This window comes from Eucyclogobius newberryi, unplaced genomic scaffold (assembly GCF_026437365.1).
Source record: "Eucyclogobius newberryi isolate DKJ021-1_F unplaced genomic scaffold, fEucNew1.0.hap1 SCAF_2, whole genome shotgun sequence".
NCBI classification, from domain to species: domain Eukaryota; kingdom Metazoa; phylum Chordata; class Actinopteri; order Gobiiformes; family Gobiidae; genus Eucyclogobius; species Eucyclogobius newberryi.
In genome coordinates this window covers 41,010,053-41,036,739 of record NW_027315834.1, presented here as the reverse complement: position 1 = coordinate 41,036,739, position 26,687 = coordinate 41,010,053, and the positions used below count along the sequence as shown (strand labels likewise).

General features: G+C 41.4%; 1 protein-coding gene across 1 annotated transcript; it reads right to left on the bottom strand.

Moving 5' to 3' along the window:
• Positions 1–1,963: 1,963 nt before the first annotated feature.
• On the bottom strand, positions 1,964–25,059 carry sppl3 (signal peptide peptidase 3). Its single transcript, XM_072455370.1, has 11 exons — positions 24,584–25,059; positions 17,061–17,138; positions 15,540–15,625; positions 14,348–14,467; positions 14,087–14,165; positions 11,356–11,468; positions 8,225–8,331; positions 7,098–7,261; positions 6,246–6,436; positions 6,042–6,151; positions 1,964–4,401 (listed from the first exon to the last, which is right to left on the bottom strand). Exons 1-11 carry the CDS (start codon positions 24,607–24,609, stop codon positions 4,330–4,332), a joined length of 1,146 nt encoding a protein of 381 aa, XP_072311471.1. The 5' UTR covers positions 24,610–25,059; the 3' UTR covers positions 1,964–4,329.
• Positions 25,060–26,687: the final 1,628 nt, after the last annotated feature.

Sequence of the window (26,687 nt, the reverse complement as noted above, 5' to 3'; positions counted from 1 at the left end):
TTTTCTTACACTGTTTCCAAGTAGTTTTTTGTAAATAGTTGCTCTTTGCGTGAGCCGTTAGAGAAGTGAGTGCAGTTTAAGGTCAGATATTTGGCAGATCATGGAGATACTTTAAAAGCTTTTGTCCCTTTTAGTCGACTAATCGTCCAGCACTGCAGGGAATGTCTTCAGTCGACTACAGCCCTCGGCACTATGTAAATAAACTGAGATGATTTGCAAATCTTGGGTCATACATTCAATTCAATATCAATAAAACAAACAGCTCCTTCTGCGTTTGGTGGCAGCATCTAGAAACTAAACACGTTTACAGGTTTTAACTTACCTAAATAAAACAAAGAAAAGTGTTTTGTGGCTAGGATTCAGCTTAATTTGACGTAATTTAATTGGAGATGATTAAATGGCAAAAACAATTGACAAAAATGGTTCAAACAACTGTATACCAGAATGGAAAACACACAATAAAAAAGATCTGGGCTCCAACCAAACCCTGAGGCTCCTCTGCTTGGTAAACACTGCTCTTCTACAGGTAATGCACACATTTAGTCACATGGCGGTTCACTCTGTGCATGGATCTGTTAGTGAGGAGCTGCAGGGAGACAAAAAGCCTTGACACTGTGGCCAGAATGCAGTGTTTCTCCACGGTTTCCTCTGCCGGGCTGCGGTCTCTCACTAAATTCTTGACTCAGCGCCTTTGCTCTGTCATTGAGGCGGCCATTTTCCCATGAAGCACTTCTCTCCTGCAGGAGCCAATTAGCTTCCACTTTGATGAGCGCACGCATCGGTCTCGTTCCTCCCTGCAAACTGCCCGATCAAACCATTTGTCATTTCTTATCCCCCCCCCTCCTTCTTATTATTGATGCGATTGTGAAATGGCGCATTCACATGATCGAAAATCCGGCGGTTGATTTCAATTTCAATCCAGCGTTTTGGATTTCAAAAAAAAACTGGATTGTTTCGCGTGACTCCTGAAAAGCCTGAATATGTCCTTATATTGTGTCTGGTTTTCAGCCGGGAAAGATAGAAAGACACATAGCAGAGGGTTCTCATTTTGAAAACCAGAAACCACACCAGGGGCCCCACATCAGATTTCCGTCGTGTTGCTGGAAACGTGTCATCGGTCGCCACCTGCTGGTAAGAGGTAAAAACACACCCAGATGCCATAAAACACAGATTGATTTGAAGTCTGTTTTTGTTACTTTTTTCAGTGACTAACTAACGCTGAAAGACATGAATAATTTACAGTTTATGGTCATGTGTTATAACCAGGAGGGAGGTGGACTGGCTGGTGTCCTGGTGCAGCGGTAACAACCTGGAGTTCAACGCCCAGAAGACAGTGGAGATGATCGTGGACTTCAGGAAAGTCACAGCCCCCCAGCTCCTCCTCACCATCTCAGACTCCCCCATCATCACCGTAGACTCCCTCCGCTTCCTCGGCACCACCATCACCCAGGACTTCAAGTGGGGGCCCACCATCAGCTCCCTCATCAAGAAGGCCCAGCAGAGGATGTACTTTCTGCAGCAGCTGAGGAAAGCCAAGCTGCCAACAGAGATGATGGTGCAGTTCTACACGGCCATTATTGAGTCCATCCTCACCTCCTCCATCACTGTGTGGTACACTGGAGCCACAGCCAGGGACAAACAGAGACTACAGCGCATTGTGTGCTCTGCTGAGAAGATGATCAGCTGCAGACTTCCATCTCTGCAGGACCTGTACGTCTCCAGGGCTCTGGGACGAACACAGCCGACCCTTCTGACGCTGGACATGGACTATTTGAGCCACTCCTATTTTTCCTTATTGTTCATTGTATGTTGCACCAAATCAAGTTCCTAGCCTGTGAATTTTGTTCACTGACCATGGCAATAAACTTTTTCAGATACTGATTTATTTTAATATTTTCTGCCCTGTGTACACAGCAGATGCTTCAATTGTCACCATTAGACACAAAGTACGCAGACCCAGAAGTACAGTTAAGAGTCATGTTTATTTACAGCAGAATCCTGAACAAGGATAAAGAGGACAGGGCACAGGGAGACGGTGTTTGAGATCAAGCTCTTCAGGATTCATGTTTCACTACACAGTTCTTAATTTATTTAGTCACCATTTGTCTGTACAGAATCCACTCAGCCATAATATCAATGCATCAAAAGAGTAAGGGCTTCTGCTGGATGGGGATAATAAAAAAACTAAAGCACTAATGAGGAAAAAGCTTTACAAACAATGGGGTGAAAACAAATTTTCTCTATAAAAAAACAAAACTCAATTTATTTGTATCACCATATCATATACAGTGTATAAACGTATTTATGCACATATACACTTCATACAGTATATATGTGTATACATACATATAAATCCAAGTCATTTCAGTCCAAGAAGGGGAGTGTTGGGTGTTGTGGGTCCATGATGTTTAGTTTGGGCTCGTCCCAACACTATGTTCAGTTCATCACACTGAGCCTTGAGATCAGCGCTGACCAGAGCAGCCCTTCTGACCTCAAGTCTTAGTGGTGATGTGACGCGCTGCTGTAGCCCTGTAGAGGCAGTCTGAGAAATCATACACTGTACACTTATCATGCACGGTCTGATTAAAAAAGTTAAAAAAAAAAGAGAAACAAATCATTGTCCATACATCATTGACTTCCTGCACCACTTTTCCAGTATGTATCAGCGATCGCTTTCCAAGCACCACAAAACAGACTTCTGATGGATGACAGTCAAATACATCCAACTGGTTTGCACAGGACAGAACAATGTCATGGTTTAGATGACCAAGTAACTGTCTCCACCTTTCTACAGACTTGGTGAATGTCATTTGATCAGGCACACAAAACACACACACAAACGCGGACACACGCGCACACACTCACTCAGGGAACACAATTTGTAACTTTGAACCTAACCACAGTAAACTGTATGTGAATCCAAAAACCCACAATAGTCAGGCCTTCATCAGCCGAGGTGAAACACTGACATTTTCAAAGTTCAGATAAGATACACTGAGCCGTCCATTGTTGAAAAATGGGTTTGATCTTATTGCACACAATTTGTAATAAGCCTTGAAGATTACAGGCTTTTAGTATTTATTATCGTTCGTGCAGTAAAACAGTACAAAACTTGTTTGATGAAATGTGACATACAAAACCTTAAAACGAACATTTATTTATTTCCAAAAAACACTGTTTATAAGTCCATCCATCCAGAAAAAGACTGGTATAAAACTGGCCATTAAAAGTGTAATTATTGGGTTAGGACATTTGGCATGTCACATGTTTAACTACATACTCAGGTGTATGGAAACCTGACTATTGTCACTTTTTCAAGAAAGGTCGCAATTTTAAATTAAAACCATTTAAAAGAACCATCTTCTCACCTGCACATCTCTCAAACTCAAGCACACTTCAACACAAGAGCAGGAAACTGTATCAACCAGTGTAGATTTTCTCCAAAAAAGGGCAGCGACTGATTTAGGAAATACAGATTGTTTTCAGTCAAAATGTAGCAGGATTGATCTGCTGGCTGGCATTAGTTTCCTGTCCAAATCGTCATGCACCCGATCACAAAAACTCAAAAAAAATAAAATAAAAAAAAATAAGGTATTGCAAATACATGTGTACAGATATATACAAATAGATGCAGCCCCTGCAACACTGGGGGCTGCTTAACAATTTATAATGCATCATTTCTGTATATGCCAAGAATAAAACTTTTCTAAATAAAATACATAGTTATTTGTGAGGGCTGGGAATGGGGCAGCAGATGAAAGGTGAGTGCTCAGCGCAGTGTTGTCTGATGAAACACGGGGCAGAGGACACACCTGAGGGGCCACTTCACCCCTGCACTGTCCTGTACAACAGCAACACGCTGCTGTGCGTCTCTATAAATTGTTCCATAATATTAATAATAAGGACAATGACAATGCAAAAAATATAGAAACCCCAGTCTGGTCTCACATCTAAGTCCACGAAAACGGGGCAGGACCGTAGAGGTTGTCTGAGTGGTTAACTGATGCAGAGAATATTTAAAAAATTGAGAACGAGGCCTATTAAATGAGATGAGATGTGATAGAAAGCTGCAAACAAGATAAATCCTGTACAACAAAATGCTTTTGACCAAGGTGGGAGCTACAAACAAAATGAGGACGAAGCCACAATGAGGCAAAGTCTGGGTCCGAGTTGTGGTCCACACTGGTGTTCTTCAGTGGGTTTCACAGAAGACTGGCAGAAAGCATGAGTGATGACGACATGGCCTCATTGCGGGCCCTTTCCCTCCAGACTGAAGAAGAGTCCGCACGCCGCAGTCGTCCCCGCACTCGTCTCTGCTCCCAGAGAGCATCATACCTCCAGAAAACGTGAGGTGGTGTTCTTTGTGTGGAAAGGCTCTGACCACATGCGCCGCAGGTCACCCTGTAAAAGTGGACGAAAACATCCCTTTGACACACAGCAAGGAAGATAAGCATGTGCAGAAATGAACATGATGCATGAACAATGGACCATTCACATTGGGAGAAGAGAGAAAAGTCACGGCCTCACAAGAAGACGGATAAGAAACGCAATAGTCACCGAGGTTCACCATATTTTACCTTTATCTAGTTATAGAACTAATCTCAATGTACAATAGAATTAATCATTTGACTAAATCGACTAAATGAAAAAATAATTGCCGACTAGTGGACAACTAAAATAATGTGAATGTCAGCTCTAGTTAAAACATTAACAGTATTGTCTACTTACTGAAGGCGCTTCATTTTCACCGTGGTGTACGGAATCAAAAAATGCAATAATGGAACTTTGGGAGACAGAACATGTTCATGTCATTCTCATTCATTTTGTGTATAATGTACTGCATTCGTTGCCCGAGCCCGCCCCAAACTCCATGTACCAAGACTCAAGAATCCAGACTAACATTCTTTTCCACCTGGACTGAACATTTTTAGTGTGCCACCTCCTTATGTGTGTGCGTTTGTGAGTCGGGTGCGTGACAGCAGGGATAGGAGGACAGGAGCATAAAAAAGGCAATATGGCGTCAATAACAGTGAGTTTTAGTCTAAAAAGTAAAAGACTAAACGCTCAGGCACAGCGTTTAGTGCAGAATCAGATGTGATGAAGCCTGAACTCTGCTCAGGGTCTGTGTGATTAGAGGTGCCGTGACGTGAAAGAAGCCAAATATACTGCTGGAATTATTTAAAATGAATAGTGCATTGTAGGTAAAAAATAATTAATAAGTAATACAAATTTAGGATTTTATAACATTGGGCCTCATTTGGCTTTTGTGTGCATTTTTGGCCCCTGCATTCAAAATGGAAGCGGGAGGGATTGCACCGGATTGGGACGGGACAGGAGTGAATATTCCCTCCCGTGTCAGTCTGTATACTGTCGATTTGACGGTTGTTGTTGTTTTTATTGTTTTCTACACTTGTTACAATGAATGTAACTTTTTTTCTAAATAAATAACATAAGATAGATGCCTAACTAAACGAGCATCTGTAAAATTATCCGTCTTGAAGATGGTTGATAAATCATTATGATGTTAACTGGATAAGAACTGTCTAAGTTTCTCTCATTGGCCCATCTTGTAGATTCACTTTACAGAGCAATTGAAGAACACTGTATTTTCTACTTTTCTTAATATGATCATCGTAAAGCAGAGGAAACACTGAGCCTTATGCTAACAAATTAGCTCTATAGCTTCACTTTTATCACTTTTATTGCTCACGTTACAAAACGTCAGCAATACATTTTTTTGAATTATGTGGGAAACGAGCGGAATAGCACAACGTTGTGCGCGTCTTTTTATTATGACAATATGACTCAAATATGTGAGAGGAGAAGAATGAAAGTGTGTGGCTAATATAGAAGAGGAGCAAATACCCTGAAGAAAAGAGCAAGGGAGAGTCAATGTGGGACAATAGACACTGGCTTCTGACACCAGAGATACGCCGGTAGAACACTGACGCATTAAAACACATGAAACCCTATCAGAATGTGCTAATTCTGCCCCTCTGTACTCAGAATATTCTCATCTGGGCTTATTCCCTGGCACTTACCTTCAGGTAGGCCATGGTGAGCAGAGGCAGCAGGGTGAAGGGCACCAGGTAGAGCAGAGCGGGCTGTGCAGCGCGGTGAATCCTAGAGGCCACAGTGGCTGTCAGCAGACCTACAATGACCACACAACCGTTCAATATTAGTTAAGTCTCAACAGTTACATGGGATTGATAATACATGGTTCTATAGTTTCTGTCACTACTTACCCACAAAGTAACCAATGAGAGTACAGTGGAAATAGGAGACTCGCTGCATCCTTCCTGACGTGTTGGTAGTCCCTGGCACCTCGCAGTTCGCTTGTTTCTTGTAGTTGTCATAACGCAGGACGAAACACAGGAGAAGTCCTGGCATCACAATGTCCCCAATCCCCAGCATTGAGAAGTGACTTCCTGTGGAACTGTGCGACACAATACATTCAGCCTGTTAGTGTCACTCATAAAACCAAATTATCTTATTTCTGTTGCATGTTTGTGAGTAGCTCTGGGGTATTTAGCCTCCACTTTATTAATTCATGAAAATTTGGGGAAACAGAAAAGACAGAAGAAATCAAAATGAGACAAAAGTGATCGACAGTGACTTTATAATTCTACATTGGCCCAATCCCAATTCTAGCACACTGACCTTCATTTTGAGAGAGAGCAGTGAGGAAGTGAGAGGCTGAGCCTAGTCCAAGGTTGGAGGAGTTTCAGAAAAACATGAACATGCAGCGGAGAAATAAACTCTAATCTGACCTCTCAACCAGCCATGTTTTTATGTCGAACACGGGATTTGAACACTGAAATTAAAATTAGAGGTTGAGCATTCTACTAACTGAGCTTGGATGAGAGACCGCTGGGGATACCAGGTGCCGTTGTTGTGTCTTTGGGCAAGACACTTGGCCTCCCTCTCCTCCAGTGTTCATGTACATGTGTGTGAATGAGAGTGTGAGAGCGAATGGCGTGTGGAGCGCAGAGAACTAGATCTGACATCATGAGGACTAGTGTGGATATTCTACCTCGGGAGTGAACACACCCAAAGTATTGTAAGGAGTATCAGCTCTGGTGCTTCATGGGCCTTACCTGGGAAAGACCAGTTTTCCAGGTAAAGATAGACGAGGGACATCCCGGCCCATCCCTGGCCCCAAATGAAGCTTCCGGGACAAGACATCTATGGGATTTTCAGCAGGCTGAGTGGCCACTTTAACCATCACGTTACTATTGAAGATGTAGGCAGAGAAGAACACCTGGAGCACAAACAAGAAGGGAAATCAGTCTCAGCAAAAATAAACATTTATTACAGTCACTAAATGAGTGAAAGTAATTTAATTAGGGCTGAAACAAGTTAATTGATGAATCACAACTAGAGATGCCACTATAGAAATGTCGTGTCACAAAATCACGATTTTTGATTCACATTGTCCAATAGATCACTTTTTCTCTAGTATGTGAGCAGCTTCATGAAATTAAAGTTTCCCAATGATAAAGTCAAATTAATGTGACAAACTCTACTTTTCAGGCACTGAACTTTTTGTTCCTCGTACGATTCACACGATTATAATTCTTTAGGCCTTACAATTTCATTGTGACCTGAATAATGACGATTATTGATTAACCAAATAATCTTGACATCCCTAATCACAACCAACTGATTATTGAGTCAATAGTCAACTCATATAGAAATCAAATGATAATTGTTATCTGGACCAGAGACAAAACATGCCATGTGCCGAGAGAACAGAAAAGCAAGATTTACATCAAAATGTAGAGGAAGGAAATGTCTCCATTTGGCATTTTTGATGAATAATATTTTTACTGTCAATTTCCTCCATCGAGCAGCATCACTTGAGCTTCATCCGAGTGGAATTTAGTAAAACTCTAATTTCCTAGCCTTTTGCAAGCCGAACAACTTATCCATTATTCAAAAGAATAATTGCAAGATTTATCAGTTAGCAAAATTATTGTTAATTGCAGTCATAAATTAAATGTATGGTTAACACATTGACTTAAGCAAATATCAGAACATTTCACAACTCCCTCCATTTTAGCACAAGACATAGGAGGTTTGTCAATTGTGTGTTTACTATATTCATTCTAAAACCTTTTGGACTCTTCTTGTGTATCACCATATCAACACCATGTGCATATCTAAATGCAAATGGTAATTAGAGAGTCTACACTACATGTCCCGTTGAGTGAGTGCGTCATACCCAGAACACGTCATAGATGAGCAGCCCCGACAGCAGCAGACAGGAAACCTTCAGACTGGGCAGTCGCACAAAGGCAATCATGGCAACACACAAACCCATGGCCAAAGCTGATGGGAACACAGACAGAGCATGGTTATTTGATCCAATTTAAAGTATAGCATCACCTATACTATTCCAAATAGAAAAGATTGTAACCTCATCTAAAGCAATTGTGTTTAGTTCAATCTCCCTCTTCCGAGCTCACAATGCCTCCCTTTCCTTCCTTTTCCGTCAGGCAAGTCCCTCTCATTACAGTAAGCTCCTTGTCTTTTTGAAGTTCAGAGATCCTCACCAAAAAAGATATATTTTATGAATCTTTCATGATAAAATTAATTCTCTGCATTTGACCCATTCTTCAACCCAGAGCTTCAGACAAAAAAATGTAGACGCACAGGCAAAAGAGTTAAGGGCACATGTGGTATATTAATAACAAATGTGTTTTAGTTAATAGACAATAATATGCTTCATTAATGTTTAAATGTAATGTAATGAAGCCAGTTAATGTGTGTTGAATGCAGACAGAGTTAGGCTTATTTAGGAGTGGAATGTTTGAAAAGAACTACCAGTAACCAAAAGGCATCTGTAAAAATCTGTCTTGAAGATGGTTAAAAAATCATTATGAATACATTTAATGTTAACTGGCTAAGGGTTGTTCAAGTTTCTCTCATGGCCACCTCTTATCATTCATATAAAGCTTGACTTTACATAGACGAGAAGAGAATACACTGTTACTTATAGGCTTTCATATTGAGGATCATTTAATCGCAGAAGAATGTTGAATAAAGCACTGCAGCACAGCACATGCGGTCAGTGCCTCATGCTAACACATTAGCTCCTTAGCTTCACTTTTAGCATTGAAACTACAGTCCCTGACCCTGTTCTCTGTGGGAACACAGTGTGCATTTACAAAGGTTACTGTGCTGTATCAAGCTCATCTTCGGGTATGTTACAAAACTTTAGCTATCAAAAAAAGTGACGTGGGAAAAAAGGGGGTCAAGAGCAATGCCTTGTTTGTGCAATTTTTTACAAGATCATAAAGTGATCTTGAAGCCGCAGACGAGCCCTGGACAGATACTAGAGATGTTCGAGGGTCACACACTGCACTGACCGCTTGTACAGGCAAACAGACACAGCCTGAGCTCAGCCCGTGTTTGCTGTTGCTGTGACAGAAGAGGGAGGCGGAGCAGAGACGTTTGTCTGAGAAGTTTATTCAAATAAATACATTTAATACAAACACTGAGCAGTTCTGACTGAGAAAATTATTAGAGTTGGTGTGTGAGTGCTTGAAAAAAGAAAAGGGGGGTAAGCCACTCATTTACGGAAAAGGCAGCAGTGCGGCATAAGATAAGATATTAAGATATTCCTTTATTGTGCCACATAGGGAAATTTCATTGTTGCAACGCAGGTAGGTACAGAGGTAGATACAGAGGAAAAGAACAGATCACTTATAGGAAGTTTGAAAAACACTTTCAGTAGAAGATCTCCTATAAACAAAAACTCCCATAGACAAAACCTCCCATTACCCAACAAGGGATGGAGGGGGAAAATAATAAAGATAAATATAAATAAATAAATACCATTGCATGTGATCACAACAGTAATTGCACATGAATATGTGTCACGACAGTAATTGCACATGACAATAATTGCACATGGTTAGGTCAGTATTGCGAGTGTTCAGGACTAACAGTGTTCGTTGTAGAGTCTGACAGCAGCAGGAAGAAAAGATCTGTGAAACCTTTCCTTCACACAGCGAGGGTGGATCAGTCTCTCACTGAAGCTGCTCTCCAGAGCGGACAGTGTCCTGCAGGGGGCGACACTCATGGTCCAGCATAGATGTGAATCTAGCCAGGACCCTCCTGTCCCCCACCTCCTGCACAGAGTCCAGAGGACAGCCCAGGACGGAGCTGGACTTCTTGATGACTTTGTCCAGCCTCTTCCTCTCCCTCTCTGTGATGCTGCTGCTCCAGCAGGCCACACCTACAGGAGGTGATGCCACCACAGAGTCATAGAAGGTCTTCAGGAGTGGCCCTGTCACTCCAAAAGACCCGAGTCTCCTCAGGGAGGTAGAGCCGACTTTGGCTCTTCTTGTACAGTGCGTCTGTGTTATGAGTCCAGTCCAGTTTCTGCGGAAGTCCACCACCATATCCTTGGTCTTTCCCGTGTTGATGAGGAGGTGGTTCCGCTGACACCAGTCCACAAAGTCCTGCGCCAGTCACCTGTACTCCGAATCATCGTCGTCCGTGATGAGTCCGATGATGGTAGAGTCGTCAGAGAACTTCTGCAGGACACAGCTGTCCGTGTCGTGTCTGAGGTTTGCAGTGTAAAGGGTGAAGAGAAAGGGCGCGAGGATGGTGCCCTGGGGCGCCCCCACACTGCAGGTCCGAGTGTCAGACACACAGTCCCAGGCTCTCACAAACTGGGGTCGGTCTGTGAGGTAGTCCAGGATCCACTCTGCCAGGTCATACTCCACACCAGCAGTCTCCAGCTTGTCCCTCAGGAGCAGCGGCTGGATGGTGTTGAAGGCGCTGGAGAGATCGAAGAACAGGATCCTCACAGAGCTGCCAGGCTTCTCCAGGTGAGAGAGAGAGCGGTGCACCATTGCATGTGTTTAGCGAGTTCCTTCAGTGTACAGTAAAAAAATGACGACAGAGAAAGACTGAGTTCGAGCTCAGAAGAGACGAGAGATGCGATGATATCTGTCGCGCTAATAAACAAACGCACGTGTAGCGAGGCCGTTGCTTGCTCACGCACGAGGTTTGATGGTAGGCGGCCTCTTGGAAAGAACAGGAGGGTGAGGGGGCAGTGTAAGCATTTAAATCAAATCGGAGAAAAATCCTCCAATATTCCTTTAAGTCTTATTAAAATGTAAAATACCACGGTATCTTGAGCCCTTTCGCAGTTTTAGTGATCATAGTCCAGCATTGCAATATTGCGGTTACTGCGACAGCCCTAATGATGAGATTATTTGATAAAAGTGGCAAAAACGCAGCAAAGTTCTGGACCTAGGCTTGTGGACATTTTTTTTCTAAACTGGACCTCGGTGAAAGTTAATTAGTGGCCCGAGACCTTTTAAGGGCAGTATTACATACCATCCATGAGAAGCCAGTGTCCAGTCAGCACCCAAATGAGCACCAACAACACAGAAAGGGAGAAGGACAGCAGCTCTGCGAGTGTGAAGCGCCCACAGCAGCCAAAGGAAATCCTGGAGGAAACACAGGTGATATTAAACCCTGACTTAGAGTGACACAAATATAACTACACAAGGAAAGTGGAACAAAATCAAGGCCAACTCTTTTTACTCAAAGCGGCTTTGTAACATATGTCGGAAAGCTCTGCGGCCACAATAGAAGACAATATTTTACTGTGGTTAGTGTTTAACTGAGAGATACATAAGATAAGATAAGATATTCCTTTATTGTCCCACATGGGGAAATTTCATTGGTGCAACGCAGGTAGATACAGAGGTAGATACAGAAGAACAGATCACTTATAGGAAGTCTGAAAAACACTTTCAGTAGAAGACCTCCTATAAATAAATAAAAACTCCCATAGACAAATAAATAAATAAATACCATTGCATGTGATCCCGACGGTAATTGCACATGAATATGTGTCACGACAGCACATAGATTGCACATGAATTTCACAGTAATTGCACATAAGACAGAATTGCACATCAGTATCAGGTTAGGTCAGTATTGCGACGGGATAACGTGACGATCTCCGGGTAAGACGACTGTTCTCCGCAGTTTCATGAGTTCCTCCTTTGTGGAAACGCGGTACGGCGCCGGCCGGGGGGCGGGGCCGGAGCCGGGGGGCGGGGCCGGAGCCGGGGGACTCAGAGCCAAGACACATCGCCACGACACGACGAAAACACTCAATCCAGCCGAATAAAGTCAAAACAAGTTAATTTAAAGCGATTCCAGTGCGTGTCCCGATCGTTCGTGAAGTTCCTCTTTCATATAAACGTGTATATAAACGTGTACCGACGACACGCCGTACTTTAGCGCGGCCGGAGGGCGCGGGGGGGGGGGCTGGTGGGCTCGCTCGGAGCTAGCTCACGTCACAACAACACAACGAACGCAACGAAAAACGCTCAAATCCAGCCGAAAAAAGTCAAAAACAGTTGAATTAAAAAACTATTCCAGCGCGTGTCCCTATCGTACAGTAAAATAGAAAAAATATACTAACTATATTTACAAAATATAGGAGATAAAGCACAATAAGTGTGAGAAAGAAGAGAGAGCGTTTACACCGGGCTGCCAGCTGTACCAGCGCCTTATGACGTAATAAGCCACATTAAATAGACTTACAGTGGTCTGATAATATGACCTGGTGCTTCAGTTCAATTACCTTTAAAAATCTGGCATTCTGCAAGTATTGGAATGTAATTGAAGTACGAGTGCTTCGCTGGTGGTGCTGTGGTTAAACGTTGCACATGTGTGGCTGCTGCTACTGTGGCATCATGGGTTTGAGTCCAGCCCTTGACATTTTAAACTATCTCTACCCCCTCTCTCCCCCTTTCACGCAACGACTGTCCTGTCAAATAAAGCCTTCAGGCTAAAACAAAAAAATATAAAAAGAAAATAAATAAAAATAAAGAGCCGATTTTCCTGGCACATGCTGTTCTAACATTAGAACAGCATGTGTATCATGTTCATTCATCGTTGCGTTCGTTGTGTTGTTGTGACGTGAGCTAGCTCCGAGTGAGCCCACCAGCCCCCCCCCCGCGCCCTCCGGCCGCGCTAAAGTACGGCGTGTCGTCGGTACACGTTTATATACACGTTTATATGAAAGAGGAACTTCACGAACGATCGGGACACGCACTGGAATCGCTTTAAATTAACTTGTTTTGACTTTATTCGGCTGGATTGAGTGTTTTCGTCGTGTCGTTGCGATGTGTTTTGGCTCTGAGTCCCCCGGCTCCGGCCCCGCCCCCCGGCCCCGCCTCCCGGCCGGCGCCGTACCGCGTTTCCACAAAGGAGGAACTCATGAAACTGTGGAGAACAGTCGTCTTACCCGGAGATCGTCACGTTATCCCGTCGCAATACTGACCTAACCTAATACTGATGTGCAATTCTGTCGTATGTGCAATTGCTGTTGGAATTCATGTGCAATTCATGTGCTGTCCTGACACATATTCATGTGCAATTACTGTCGGGATCACATGCAATGGTATTTATGTATTTATGTATTTATTTGTCTATGGGAGTTTTTATTTATTTATAGGAGATCTTCTACTGAAAGTGTTTTTCAGACTTCCTATAAGTGATCTGTTCTTCTGTATCTACCTCTGTATCTACCTGCGTTGCACCAATGAAATTTCCCCATGTGGGACAATAAAGGATTATCTTATCTTATCTTATCTTCAATAACCCAAACAAAAAAAGGTGTGTGTGCACAAGCTGAAACTTGTGATTAAAGTGTTTCTTCGTTCTTGGCCACAAAGCTAAAATAATCTTGACAGTTAACCTGGTTTGTACCCGAGTGCTTGTTACTACGGCAACTCCGAGCAAACTCTGGTAAGACATGTTAGTGGAATGGAAATTAGGATTTAATGAGCCTGGATTGCCCAAATAAACCAGGCTTTAACTTAATCTCTTAATCCACCATCTGAGATGATCACATCTTCAAAGTATAGAACGTGAACACAACCTATTGAATTCATTGTGTATGAAGGACTTTGCGTAAGCAGCAACTTTTTTCAGAGGTATTTGGGTTTGAGAACAACAACAACAGAGGGGGCAATGAAGTGCAATACATATAATATAATATTAAATGGAAATCCAACAGACACAAAGGTTTACTTGTCAGACTTACTTGTTTTGTGGAGAGCAGGGTCTCGTCACATACTGGCACATTGGCAACAGGAGGAATGCAAATGCAATTGTTGCAAGAACTGGGGACAAGCACAAAGAACACTAATAATACATTTCCGTTGCTTGTACCATTTAGGGGGATCAAGCTAATGGCTTTTACAAAGGAATATGAAATCACTTGTCCCAGTGTGGAGCCGGTTTACAGACATGTGCAGCTCATAACACTAAATTGGCTTCTGTAATGGCTGACATCAGTATTTACCTGCAGTGCAGATGGTGAACACCACCTGTACGGAGTCAAAGAAGAAGAACATAACTAGCAGAGACACAGACGCTCCGATCGGCAGGAACAGGGCCTGTGTTGAGTCTATGGTCTGAATACCTGTGAAGAGATACCAAGAGGCCCAAGGTTAATACCAAACTCCACAACAAGGTTCATTTAAGTGGGGACGTGGCAGCATTAGTGTTGCCAGATTATTACAATTTCACACCTTCTTGGCCCATTAAATAACAAATTAAACACACATTTCAATCAAAGTTTGATAGTATATAGTAATTACTTCCAGAAGTAACGAAGTTTATAATACCATAGCGGCACACAGCCTTGTACTGATGCAAATGTTCCAACCCATTGATTTTAATTTAAGAAGGATTTTATAGTTTGTAGACTGCACCAGCACAGACAAATGGCTATGGTTTACAGGTTTGCTACATTTGCTGTGCTTGACTGAAAACACAAATTTAATTGCCAAAACCTTTAGTTCAGAAAAGGTTTATATGAACAGAATTCAGACATAGGAACTTGCTGTGGTGATTCGGTGCAACATGAACAATGAACAATGATAAAAACAACCTATACAAGCCGTAAAGAAAAACTATTTAAATCTGCTATAGGATAAAAATAAAAATAGGCAACAAGATAAAAAGAAAAAAAAGAAAAGGCTCACTTATGTATGTACACACAAGTTCATAAAATCAGATTTTTTGAATAATGTTTGATTGAAAAAAATAGTCCAAGTTTCTCATAGTTTGGACGGACACTAGTGAAGATGGGACGGATCTGCCAGACACCACGCTGGAGTTTTTCACTACCTATACTTGTATGTATGGTGTATGGTTTGTTTCTCCATCTCGTTCATAATGGTAGCAGCTTTTAGAACGCACGTATTCTGTGTATAATAGCATAGTCAAAAACGAGTTAGAGAATCAATTCTACCCCAAATCATGATATGATATAGTTTTTATAAAGCAGGTCACACAATACATGTCAAAGCATTTTTACAGTGAGACTTATATTAGACTTACACTAAGTAAATGGGAGTGGTTTTTGTTTCATAATAATCCAAACACCCACATTTGACATTGTGAGATCCCTATTTGAGAGGCAGTGGAGTGCAGCCAAAATAAAAACAGTCTAATTGATGAGAAGTAGCTTTTCCGAGCATAAAACTCACTGTTATTTGTGTTGTTGCTGAACGATGCGGCTGTAGGATTCCCATCTTTATCCTTCTCCTGGTTCTCACAGTCCATGTTTAATGATCTGATTAAAGGAACAAGAGCAAGACACTTCAGTGATCGAGATCAGAAATACAATCATAAGATTGAGGAGTAAAGAGCCTTTTACAACATGGAAGTATAATGAGATCTGAAAGAAATCAAAGATGATGGTTGTATTGTTTCAGTGGCTTGTGTTCTGTGGCACATGAGGCTGACAGTTTTCCCTCATCGCTTGACCAGCGTCATCCACCATGTGACAACAGAAAAGCTGCGTGATCAGTTCTGACTCACACGATTGCTGCTAAATCTTACAGAGCTACCTTTTAGGATTTCTTAATTTGAAACAATTCCCAGTGCTCTCCCCAGGATTTTTTATGCCTCATACGGGGTTGCATTTTCCTCCAAGGATGGTTTAACGTGCCTTCGTTAATTCCACGCACTCTAAACATACGATTACATGGTGTATAGGCCTCATGTGCAATACCGTCATATTCATGTGCAATTACTGTCGTACTCACACGCAATATCATATTCATGTGCATATAAGATTGTGTGAGTGTTTACTTTACCATTATTATTAGTATTATTTTGTCTTATGCTAGCTATTTTTATTTTATTTATTCTTTATTCTTTATTTTTTCCCTCCATTCTCTATTAAGATATGAGAGGTTCTGTCTACAGGAGTTTTGTTTATAAGAGTTCTTCTATTAAGAGTGTTTTTAAAAAAAACTTCCTATAAGTTATCTGTCCTTTCCCCCTGTATCTACCTGTGTTGCAACATCGAAATTTCCCATGTGTGGACAATAAAGGCATAACTTATCTTAAAAGTGTGGGATTGACAAGCTGTATGTTTTTATATCACCAACAACGTGCCCTGGTCTGTTGTGGAATGGCTTTGGAGCTGGAGCGTCGCTGCTTCAGGTGCCGTAATGTGGAACATAAACCATACCGTTTCAACATTATCACCACTGTCACAAAAAGCTTGCGTGGCCGTGCTGTCTGTTACCCCATGGGGTTGTTTAGTACAACAGCGGCTTGGCGATTGTGTCAGTTTAGGATCAGACAGAGACGTGTGGTTAAACTTCAGGACACGCCGCCTCAGTCCTGTGGTATTAATAAATGATAAAACCAGCGCTGTCCCTTGGCACTGGTGATAGACAGGGTTAACCATAGAGTGAAAGCTCTTTGCTATTAAGATGTGTACAAGTCCATTTGCAATTTCTGAAAACTAAATTCATGAATATTGGTTAAATGGGGAAAAAAATGTATCATTAAAGAACTGAAAATGCTGCTGCAAAGATATATTTACATCAAGGGGAGGAAAAATATTCAGGGCCTAAATCTTTGAGTCTTCTTTTTTATATGTTTAATTATATCCTCCTAAATGATAACATCTTCTCTATATTCTGCATTATAAATTGGTACATTAGATTAGGACAATTAGTCCAGGTAAAGTCACAAGTGAATATAAAACACACCTGAAGCTGCCATAGACGATGAGAAGAATGGAGATGAGGAAGGTAGACACCTGGCTGGAGTCCACCAGGGAATACGCCCTGAAAACACAAAACACAAGCAAGTTCATTCATATCGGCCTTGCACTGATGAACTCTCCCTTTAATACAATGTTATTATTATTATTAATATAATTAAGTGTTAGCCAAAAATTAAGTTCTTGTCATGATTGTGAATGTATTTTAATATTTTAATTTATTTGTAGTATATGTCGGTGTAATCCCTCATTCGTCCAGGCGGGAAGGCTCCTCCCAATGGGCGGGTCTTACCACAGAACAGTATTAATATCGGAGTTCTCGACCTAAATTCTGTTATTGACAATGACTCTTGGATGAGAGTCGAAACGTCTATTTTTTCAAACTGAGTCCAGATGACTACAACTGAAGCTTTTTCTACTATTTGTAGTATAGTATAATTAAAACAAGAAAACAAGTTGTAGACATTCAAAAAACAAACCAAATTGAATTACCCAAGTAGCTCCTATTATGCGTATAAATATAACATTCTCATTATTCTCGCTGTGCTACTTTGGTCATTTGCGAGAATAACCGTTTACCTCACTCCAGGGTAATGTTTGTAACAAAATGAAGAGGCTACGACACAAATCTTTTTAATTAAACATCCTCAAACAAACCTTGATGTGAGTTTCTTTGGCAGAATGATGACACATTTCACTCGACATTTAGGATTATTTTGTATTGTGCGCCAGTGGTTTACAACCTTTTTAGTCTGGAGTCCCCATAAGCTTTGGCTCACACTCCCCCAAACTCGGGTTGATACAATACAATGGGGCTGCTCAATTATAGAAAATATAATAATCACGATTATTTTTGTCATAATTGTAATCACGATTATTCAAACGCGTATTCACTTTAAAAAGTGATTTTCTTCAGTCCCCATAGGCAATTAAAAAAATAATATCTCCACTTTCTGCTTATCGACAAATCAAAATGAGTATTTCTCATTAGATTGGCCCACTTGGATTAGGGTTATAAGTTATGTGCATACAATGTGGGCTTCTTTACTGAACTAACCCGTTACCTCTAGTTAAAGACATTCCATTTGTCTGTGACTGCAGCTATACGGACATTGAGGATTTTTATTTGTGTGCAGTGTTTTTATGTGAATGTGATATGTATGTATGTTTAGGTTTAAAGCAGGTTGAACAACAGTAGCATATCAGCTGTATGTTAGCATTGCTTCATGCTAGTAGCTCCAGGACAAACTTAAGAAAAAGCCCACAGCCTCTGTCCTCTGCGTGGATACAGCGTCGAGTTAGTTTAGGAGAGTTTTAGAGCAGTTTGCACCAAATCTGCCAGTCAAACGATCAACAAAAAGCACTCTGCAGAGGACTGTGTCCATTGACTATATTCAGATCTCACTTTTCCTGAAAACCGATTTCCCTTGTACATCGCCGTTATGTTTGTAAGTGATTATTATGTTTTAATCATTCAGTTATAGGGGCGTTGTTGACTGTACAGCCCAATAGAGAGAGGCAAATGTGAGGCTGTGCAGTGGCATCTCTTATTCCACTGACACTGAAGTGAATGAGTGTAAAAATTCCAGTAAACTTTCTAAAACTTTCCCCCAAGACCCTGATGTTTTTGCTCACAACCACAATCAAGACAATGCAAGATAGTGCCCTCAAATCTAGTGATTTGACTGTTTATTAGCTATAGTTTATACGCTCCACTGGTAGAATTGCTCCAGTCGCAGTATTGTGTCCTGCCTGCCGCGCGGCTACCGCAGCTGGATGCGACGTCATTGCGATTGCTCGTATTGACCTTATTCCCAGCCCACTTTTTCCTCTTTTTTCCCACTTTTGCACTTCCGGTCAAAAGGGAACTCTGTTGCCGTAAGTGGACAATGAGGGAAAAGTCTTGCCGCCACGCTAGGCAGCCCTACGTTAACTAATATAACCGGAAGAAGGATAACGTTATATGGCAGCACTAAGACGGGCTTCTGGAATAAGGTGAATAGAAGTTCCCATTATTTTAAAATATGAAACCATTGAAAGTTGTCACGTATCCTCCAGGTTCCCGTACCAAGGGAAGGCAATATTAACCAAAGTATAATTTTTTTGCATTATCTTGTGACTTGTGACTTTAAATGCCTATGTTGGGGTTCAATTATTGTACAAAACATGAATATATCATTTTGTAAATCTCTAAAAACAACAATTGCCATATTATGGATTTTATGCACATCTCTCACCGCTACCCGTTCCCCCGGTTGGGAAACACAGCTGTACGCTGCATTGGTTAAAAATCTCCTCAACTTTACTGGCAAAACGTTGCATGTTGTCACAAAAATGTCTTTGCCTTTCCTAATCACCAAACTTCCACCGGGCATTCAAACAAACATCATGTGTGGGTGGTTCCTCTGAAAAGGTGAACCAAAACTGAAAACCACAAAGGCTTTTGGACATTTACAGACAATTGTCCCTCTAAATAGACAATTGTTAGATGTGAATACAGAGGTGAAAGTCATTGTTTAGTAGCCTGAAATTATTATCCTCGAGTTGTAGTTCACAGTGTGAGACCGCTAGTGTTCAAATGAGACATTCATTTCTTCCATCTACGAGTAGCGAGCAGGCTTCGGATGTTCTAATATTAATCTTATTCCGCCCAGCGCACTTTTGCTTCTGACGGCAACGTATCCGCACCTCTTTCTTTTGTCATTTCCGGCAGTTCACTTAAGTGGAGAACGAGGTGTGGCAAATGCATCAGGACTAGGGCTGCACAATACATCGTAAAAGTTTCAATATTGCATTATCTAATAATCCTATCACAATAATACAAATACCAAGAAATGTATTGGGATTTTTTAAAAAGTTTTTTTAGTTATGATTTTCCTTATTAAATATTTGATTACCCTTGATTTAGTGTTGGATTTGTCTCCGTTGTTCAATTTTAACAGTTTGTAGGGCACACATATTTTTGTTTAAATATAGCTGAAATTGTTGTGTATGTTAAATACCGCCCTTTATATAGTAAGGCCAAGAAGAAAAAAAATTGTGTGTGGTAACCCGACCGAGCTGGATAAAAAAAATAAAAATAATAAACCCCGACCTTAAACATTTTATCTCATATTTACAGGCCGTACGTTTCGAGAAAGTCACATTTTGAGAGAGAATCCAAAAGCAGCGGAAAAAAAAATCATCAGTGGGGATCATAAGATATGAAAATTGCTGCACTTTTGATAGGTTTTGTTTTACCTAAGCGTGCAGACCGGCTGGGTCGGCACTAGATCATACACTCCAAACTTACGGAAGTCAGATTCAGTTAGGAGTGTATGATCTAGTGCCTGGTAGGCACGCCCAGGGCAGCGGCGGCGAAGATATTTTGTGTCACGGTCAAAAAGTGCTCACATCACGTAGTGACAATAAGAAAAATGGTGCGGCGCCGACACTGCAAAGCCTGTCACGGGTTCGTTCGCCACTTTCAAAGTTTAGCACGGCGCGGAGGCACCGCTGCTCTGTTTGTCTTGTCTTGTCTGTCTGCTAATGGCTCTTTTCCTGTGGTTGGACTAGTATAGATGTAGAGAACTATTTTATTCAATATTTGCATACCAATAAGGCTTCAATGCAAAGCGCTCATTTCTGAGAAAAGAAAATTGTCTGCAAAACCTGTGCGAGGATTTTAAAATATATTTAAAAAAAAAGAAAATAAAATCCGACCTACCGACTTGAATGACGGCAATCAGCCAAAATCTGGTTGATATGGCTGATATTTCATAGGCGCGTTAGACACTCTAGAGTACAACCATTTCATCCAATTTACACACAAATGAATCCAATATTTACTGCAGCACCATTTATCGGTGTAATAATTTGTGTGTCTAAGACGTCGTAGAGCAGCTGAATGACGCTCTTGTGCGCGCTCTGACCATTCATGGCAGCGCTGGATTTAAATACTCTGAACTCAGCTACTAACTCAAGAATAATAGTTCAACATCAGCAAAAAATGTTACACCAGTGACAACATAGGACTTATTCGTTTAATTTAAGTGCCAGTGGAGTAGTTAGAGGGCTGTCACCATAGACAGTGCACATTTATATTCACTTCAGACAATTGTATGAAGTCAAGATTAAAATAAATGTATTTGTAAAGAGTTGTCAAAGAAACAACTCTTTACAAATATTTTTTTTTGTAAAGAATTGTTTCTTTGGTTCACTTTTGTTAGCGCTTAGCATATGAAGTGCTACAACATTGTAAACATTGCCTCTGTAAAGTGACTGTGGCTGTATCGGTGTTTACTGAACCCACATTGACATGAAAATTAGTCGTGAAAAGAGGGGTTAATGGTCGGTTTCTGCATATTAATTACTGCGATGGACTGTACATGCATCTTTCGGCTCACCGCAGGCTCATAATTCACTTCAATGGTAGAAGTTATGCAAACATACTGTTAAAAGGCAGAATAACAGTAAATGTCTCTTTAATAAACCCAATTTACCTCATTTTATATCGGTCCTCAAAAATACATATTGGTCAAGACCCACTTCATAGCCATTTTGTTATCATTTTCAATATTGTGAAGCGATAATCAGGACTCAAACAGCCTAATATAGTACCTTCTGTGTTTTCACATGTTAAAAAAGGTGAAGAGTCTGCCCAACTGCTCCAGGCGTAAAAAACCCTGACCTTGTTCTCAGTACACACACAGTTGCTAATGATGTCAGAGCCACTGTCAACTGCACAGGCCAAGGGATAGACGGGCTGCTTCAACCCGCCGCCTGCCACACAGCTAATTCATATTCTCCAACCGAACGGGTTAGTCAGAATGCTCTGCACAGAAGCCTGGAGAACATGGGTGCTATAGATGAATGGAACATTTAAAAACAAAATACAATCCCGGACTGTTGAGGCCTGGATGGCAGCCCAAAGTGCCATAAGACGCCCTTGTTTGCCGACAGACTTGGGTCTCAATAACACAATTCCAATGGCGACCTCCATTATCCAGTCGAATGAAAGACGTGACCACTAAGACTCAGGTCACCAAGAAACAATAAGGACCTCTCATTACTGCTATGGAAGATTGCATGACAGAAATAACATCTCACTCCAGTCTTTCCTAACACACTTGGAGAGAAATTGTGACTCACAGGCTTTGATCATTGGTGCTTGTATTTACAGCAGCTTACAGTAGGCACTGGGTGGGCACCTCCGCCTGGGAATTAACTTTTATCTGCCTCCACTTTCTGATCCAATTATGTATGTAGAGCCATGGACTGCATCATGACCAAGGACAGCATCTGCAATCAGACCCTGTGGTGTTTATGAATGCAGCCAAAGAACAAAAAGCTTGAATTTGTAACTCTATATTTAGTAGGATTTACAGTCAGTAAAATAATGGGGGGAAAAGCTACGCCCCTACCTGGTGTAATCTTTTGTCAACTCTGTGGGTTTAGGTTTCAAAAATAGTTAGGAATTACTTATGCCAACGCATCAAAGTTTTTACACAAACGTTAACAGCTATGCTCATCCCTCCCCCCCAAAAAAGTACAACTCAAAATCAACTATAGGCCAATAAGATCACAGGCTTATCTTAAGTGATGGCTTTTCTCTGGGCATGAGCAACAGGTGCCTCAGTAATCCATCAGATTGAAACGGCTCAATGATGCTCTAAAGCAGCTGAAGCAAGCGTAGGGCCATGGTTATCCTTAAGTTCAAAAAATACACAAAGTAGTTAGAAAGCACTTCATTTGTACAGAAAATTGTCTTTAAGAATTTAAATCTAGATGGGAAAAAAGACAACCTAAAGATATAATTTCCCAACAGTCAGGGTCAGTTTTGCATGTCATTTTCTTCGGAATATTCTTTCTTTTTCCATTTCCAAATTCCACTGCCAGTAATCTCAATATAGAATAAGTTTTCTGACTTTTGCACCTTGAAGGTTATCAACAAAAGCTGTCATATCTGCATGAATTAATTACAATTTTCAGGCACTATGTAAAGCGCTCCATTGCAACCACAAACTTACATAATATGAACTTTTACAAGCGGCTAGTAAAGTTCAAGAAAGGAAGAAACTAGGAGAGGACAAGTCCCCTGACATGACAAACGGATGGTGACATACAGCCACCAATCACAGCAGAGAAACCAGAGACAATCCAAACTGTATATTCAGAGCGTAGACGTCACGCTCAAACAGAATTACTCTATGGGATCAAAAGTTTCAACAGAAAAACAAAGCACAGGATGAGGAGTAAAATTCAGCTTTAAACCAACATATTTAGCCCCAAATTGACACTGGCAGAGCATCTCAGGTATCATTCCTTTATTTTGGTAACTCCAAAAGTCTTAAGATAAAAAGGCAGATTTTGTTATTACAAGAATACGTTGCTCTTTCACAAAATGTTAAATCGGTACCAATTTTTAAAGCTTTAAAATATAAATTTTCTTTTACAATTTTATGCATTGCTCATTCACTCCAAGTGTGTTTGTTGGGTGAAGTGTCCTTGTGTTTGAAACACATTCGGGTATGTGTCGGATGCTCTAAACATTGAGCTCCCCACACTGGTCTTACTGAAAACAAACTTGAATCTTAATAATAGTATCACCTAATTTGTTAGCAGTGTCAATAAACTGTTTTTTCTATAAAGGTTATACCCCATGTGGCTTTTTTTGAGGTATTAAAATATCCATGTTCAGAATAGTGTCAAACTGGGAAAACATCTGGTACTATGTGGACCTCTGTGTGACTTCAGACACTGCTTAAATGGCTCATCTGTTCTTCTCATTAATTAATATTATTAATACTAAAAAATAATAACATACCCCACAATTTCACATCACTGTGTGATTGTCGCATTTCCTATCCACCTGTAACCGGGTGCCATTTATGGAAATTGAGCCCTAAATGTCAACTAGCCATGATGCAGGAAAAAGGATGGACAATTCCATCATCTATAATTAGTTTCACCTAAAATATATTACACCTAATTGTAAGCTGTGTTTTTGTGTGTGTTGCGGGTAAATGAGAATCGCTACCTCGGGCTGCTATGTCATACAACACGAAAATGTGTTACTTTGTCTGCACAAACCGTCTGTGCAACCTACATTCACGCCATTTCTCCTTTACTCAACCTCTTCTGCGTGTTTAGGACGCGCGTGCCAGCCCCAAAGTGACATAAATGCATATTAGCATTATTATCCCGTTAGCATGTTAACTAGCTCCATAGCATCTTTGCCACAAAAGCACCATTTCATTAGAGCTGGATAACGTTAGCATCAGCTGTTGCGTCTGATTAGCCTCTGCTAGCCTAAGCTGTTAGCATTACAAAAGCTGCAGGAAATCTAACTTAATTCGGATGTCATTTACTTTGACGATGAACACAACAATACAGCAAACATTCTGGGCCTCATCTCGGCACCGTAGCTCCTCGCGCGCGGTTATAATCTCGCTGTCAACGGCGCGCCGACACTAGTCGCCGCAGCTAACGCCGCGCGGCTACAGCAGTCCCAGCCCCGTGCGCACTCACCAAGACGAGTAGCCCTGCTCCGCCATGGCGCCGAGAACAGTTGGCTCCGCGGCCGTGGCTAACGCGGATCCAGTCCCCGTGACAGCCCGCTGGGATCAAGGGAACGTTTCTGCTTTTCCGTCACACTCCCGTCTTTCCTAGCAGCGGGCACGTTTAGGTGGTGACATGATTATACATCCCGGCTGCAGCTAGTAGTGGTCACTAGCTGAATGCGCTGCGATTGAAACGGGAACGGCGGCTTGCTATGGGTAGGTGGTATAAGACAAAGCACCCCGAGAGGAGGAGGAGAAAAAACACTGGTGTTATTTTCGTCGGTTCACTAATGTCCCGTTGTCACCGCGGCCGAGAGGACTTGGGTTTCCAACAATGCTACGCCTGCAGTAAATCCATATTCAGCGTTTGATGGGCAGGATAAACGTCGCGTAGTCCTCAGTCTGCAGCGCTCGCTATTATGGAAGGCGTTCAGCTTTGTTTTCTATGGCGAGCGCGTAACGGGAGCGCGCACAGTCGCCCTGCTGTAGGTTCACAAGTAGGACGCGGGTTGTGCACTGGAAACGCTCGCATTTGAAAGAAGAAGAAAAAGAAAACAAACAAAAAAGACTTTAATCGTAGTAGGCTGTAAACAATTTTAAAACACCCATCATCAGATCCGAATCGCAAAAGTTTTATTGCCTTTGTCGGTGAACACAATTTCCAAACTTGGAACTTGCTTCGACGGTACGGACGGTGCAACATTGAATCATAATATTAAGACTGTGATGAAATAAGGGCATGGAAAATATGTGTAAGAATTAAAAAAAAAAGAAAAGTACCATACACATGTGAAAATGTGAAGGTCGTAAATCAGATGATGCTTTATTTTCCACAAGCTTTGGATTTAAAAAGGGCAATATAGAGACCTCCAGCTATTTTTCCTTCCACTTGTGTTGCTGATTTCTAAGACATAACAGACTTTTTTTTTTGTTTAAATATGGGCAATTATAGCCTTATTCCACTTTTTTTTTTATCAAAAGGATTGTTGTTGTTGTGATTTTCGGCATTACAAAATTAAATTGAAATTAAATGGAATTTTATCTATTATTCAAAACATTTAGGCATATTAAAAGTCACAATATTAAACAAACCTGACCGAAGAAATGTGAAATATATGGCCTACAAGAACCATGCTCTTCTCAGGGGGGAACTGGGGTTTAAAAGGCTGGTGGGATTTCCACCAGTATTAATTAATTCAATTTATTTTCACCCAAAATCTCAACAGCAGTTGCCTTGAAGGGGGACAGTGAAAAACGGATTAAACTAAATGTTCATAAGAAATTATCGAATGTCCCAACATCCCCTGTCCTTAGACCCCCCTTCTCTGCTCCCTCAGACGGACAGACTGATGCAGATGGACTGTGGACCTCCGAGAAAAAGACTCCCACTCTTATTGATCAAGACATGGTCGTTAAGCTAAGTGCCTTTCCTCCGACACACCTGTCGCCCAGTCACGTGTGCAGAGTCTGTCCAAAATGAGATCCAGAACCACTCAGGAGTCCAGAGGGTGGCTCATCTAACAAGACAGTTCATCCCGGCAGATGAAGAGCCATTCATCTAGAGTAGAGGGCATCCCTCCAGGCAGTTGAGGAGCATCTGGATCTACAGGTCATGGGCAGTGTCAGGAACAGTACCACTGACTGAGAGTGGAAGAAGGAAAAGAAGATGTTAACAGCAATGAACAGACTACAGGTGAACAAAAATATTTAATATTGTTGATAGAAAAAGTAGTCAAAAGCAGAGCATAGTGCTCAAGCTGTCATGCTTCCCCCTCCATAGTTGCTACTAGGGCAGCGTAACTGGTAAACTGTGGGTTTTTATTTCTGTTCCTAACTGGCCTGACCATAAGCGATTTCAAATTGGAACGTTTTAAGCCTGGTCTTAAATGAAGAGACTGTGTCGGCCACTTTAACATGGACAGGAGCTGATTCCATAACACAGGAGCTTGGGAGCTAAACGCTCTACCTCCTACTGCGCTATTAGAGACCCTGAGGCCACCAGAAGGCCAGCATTTTGAGAACGAAGAGCTCTGTTTGGATGATATGGTACAATAGCATTTTTGAGGTAGGGC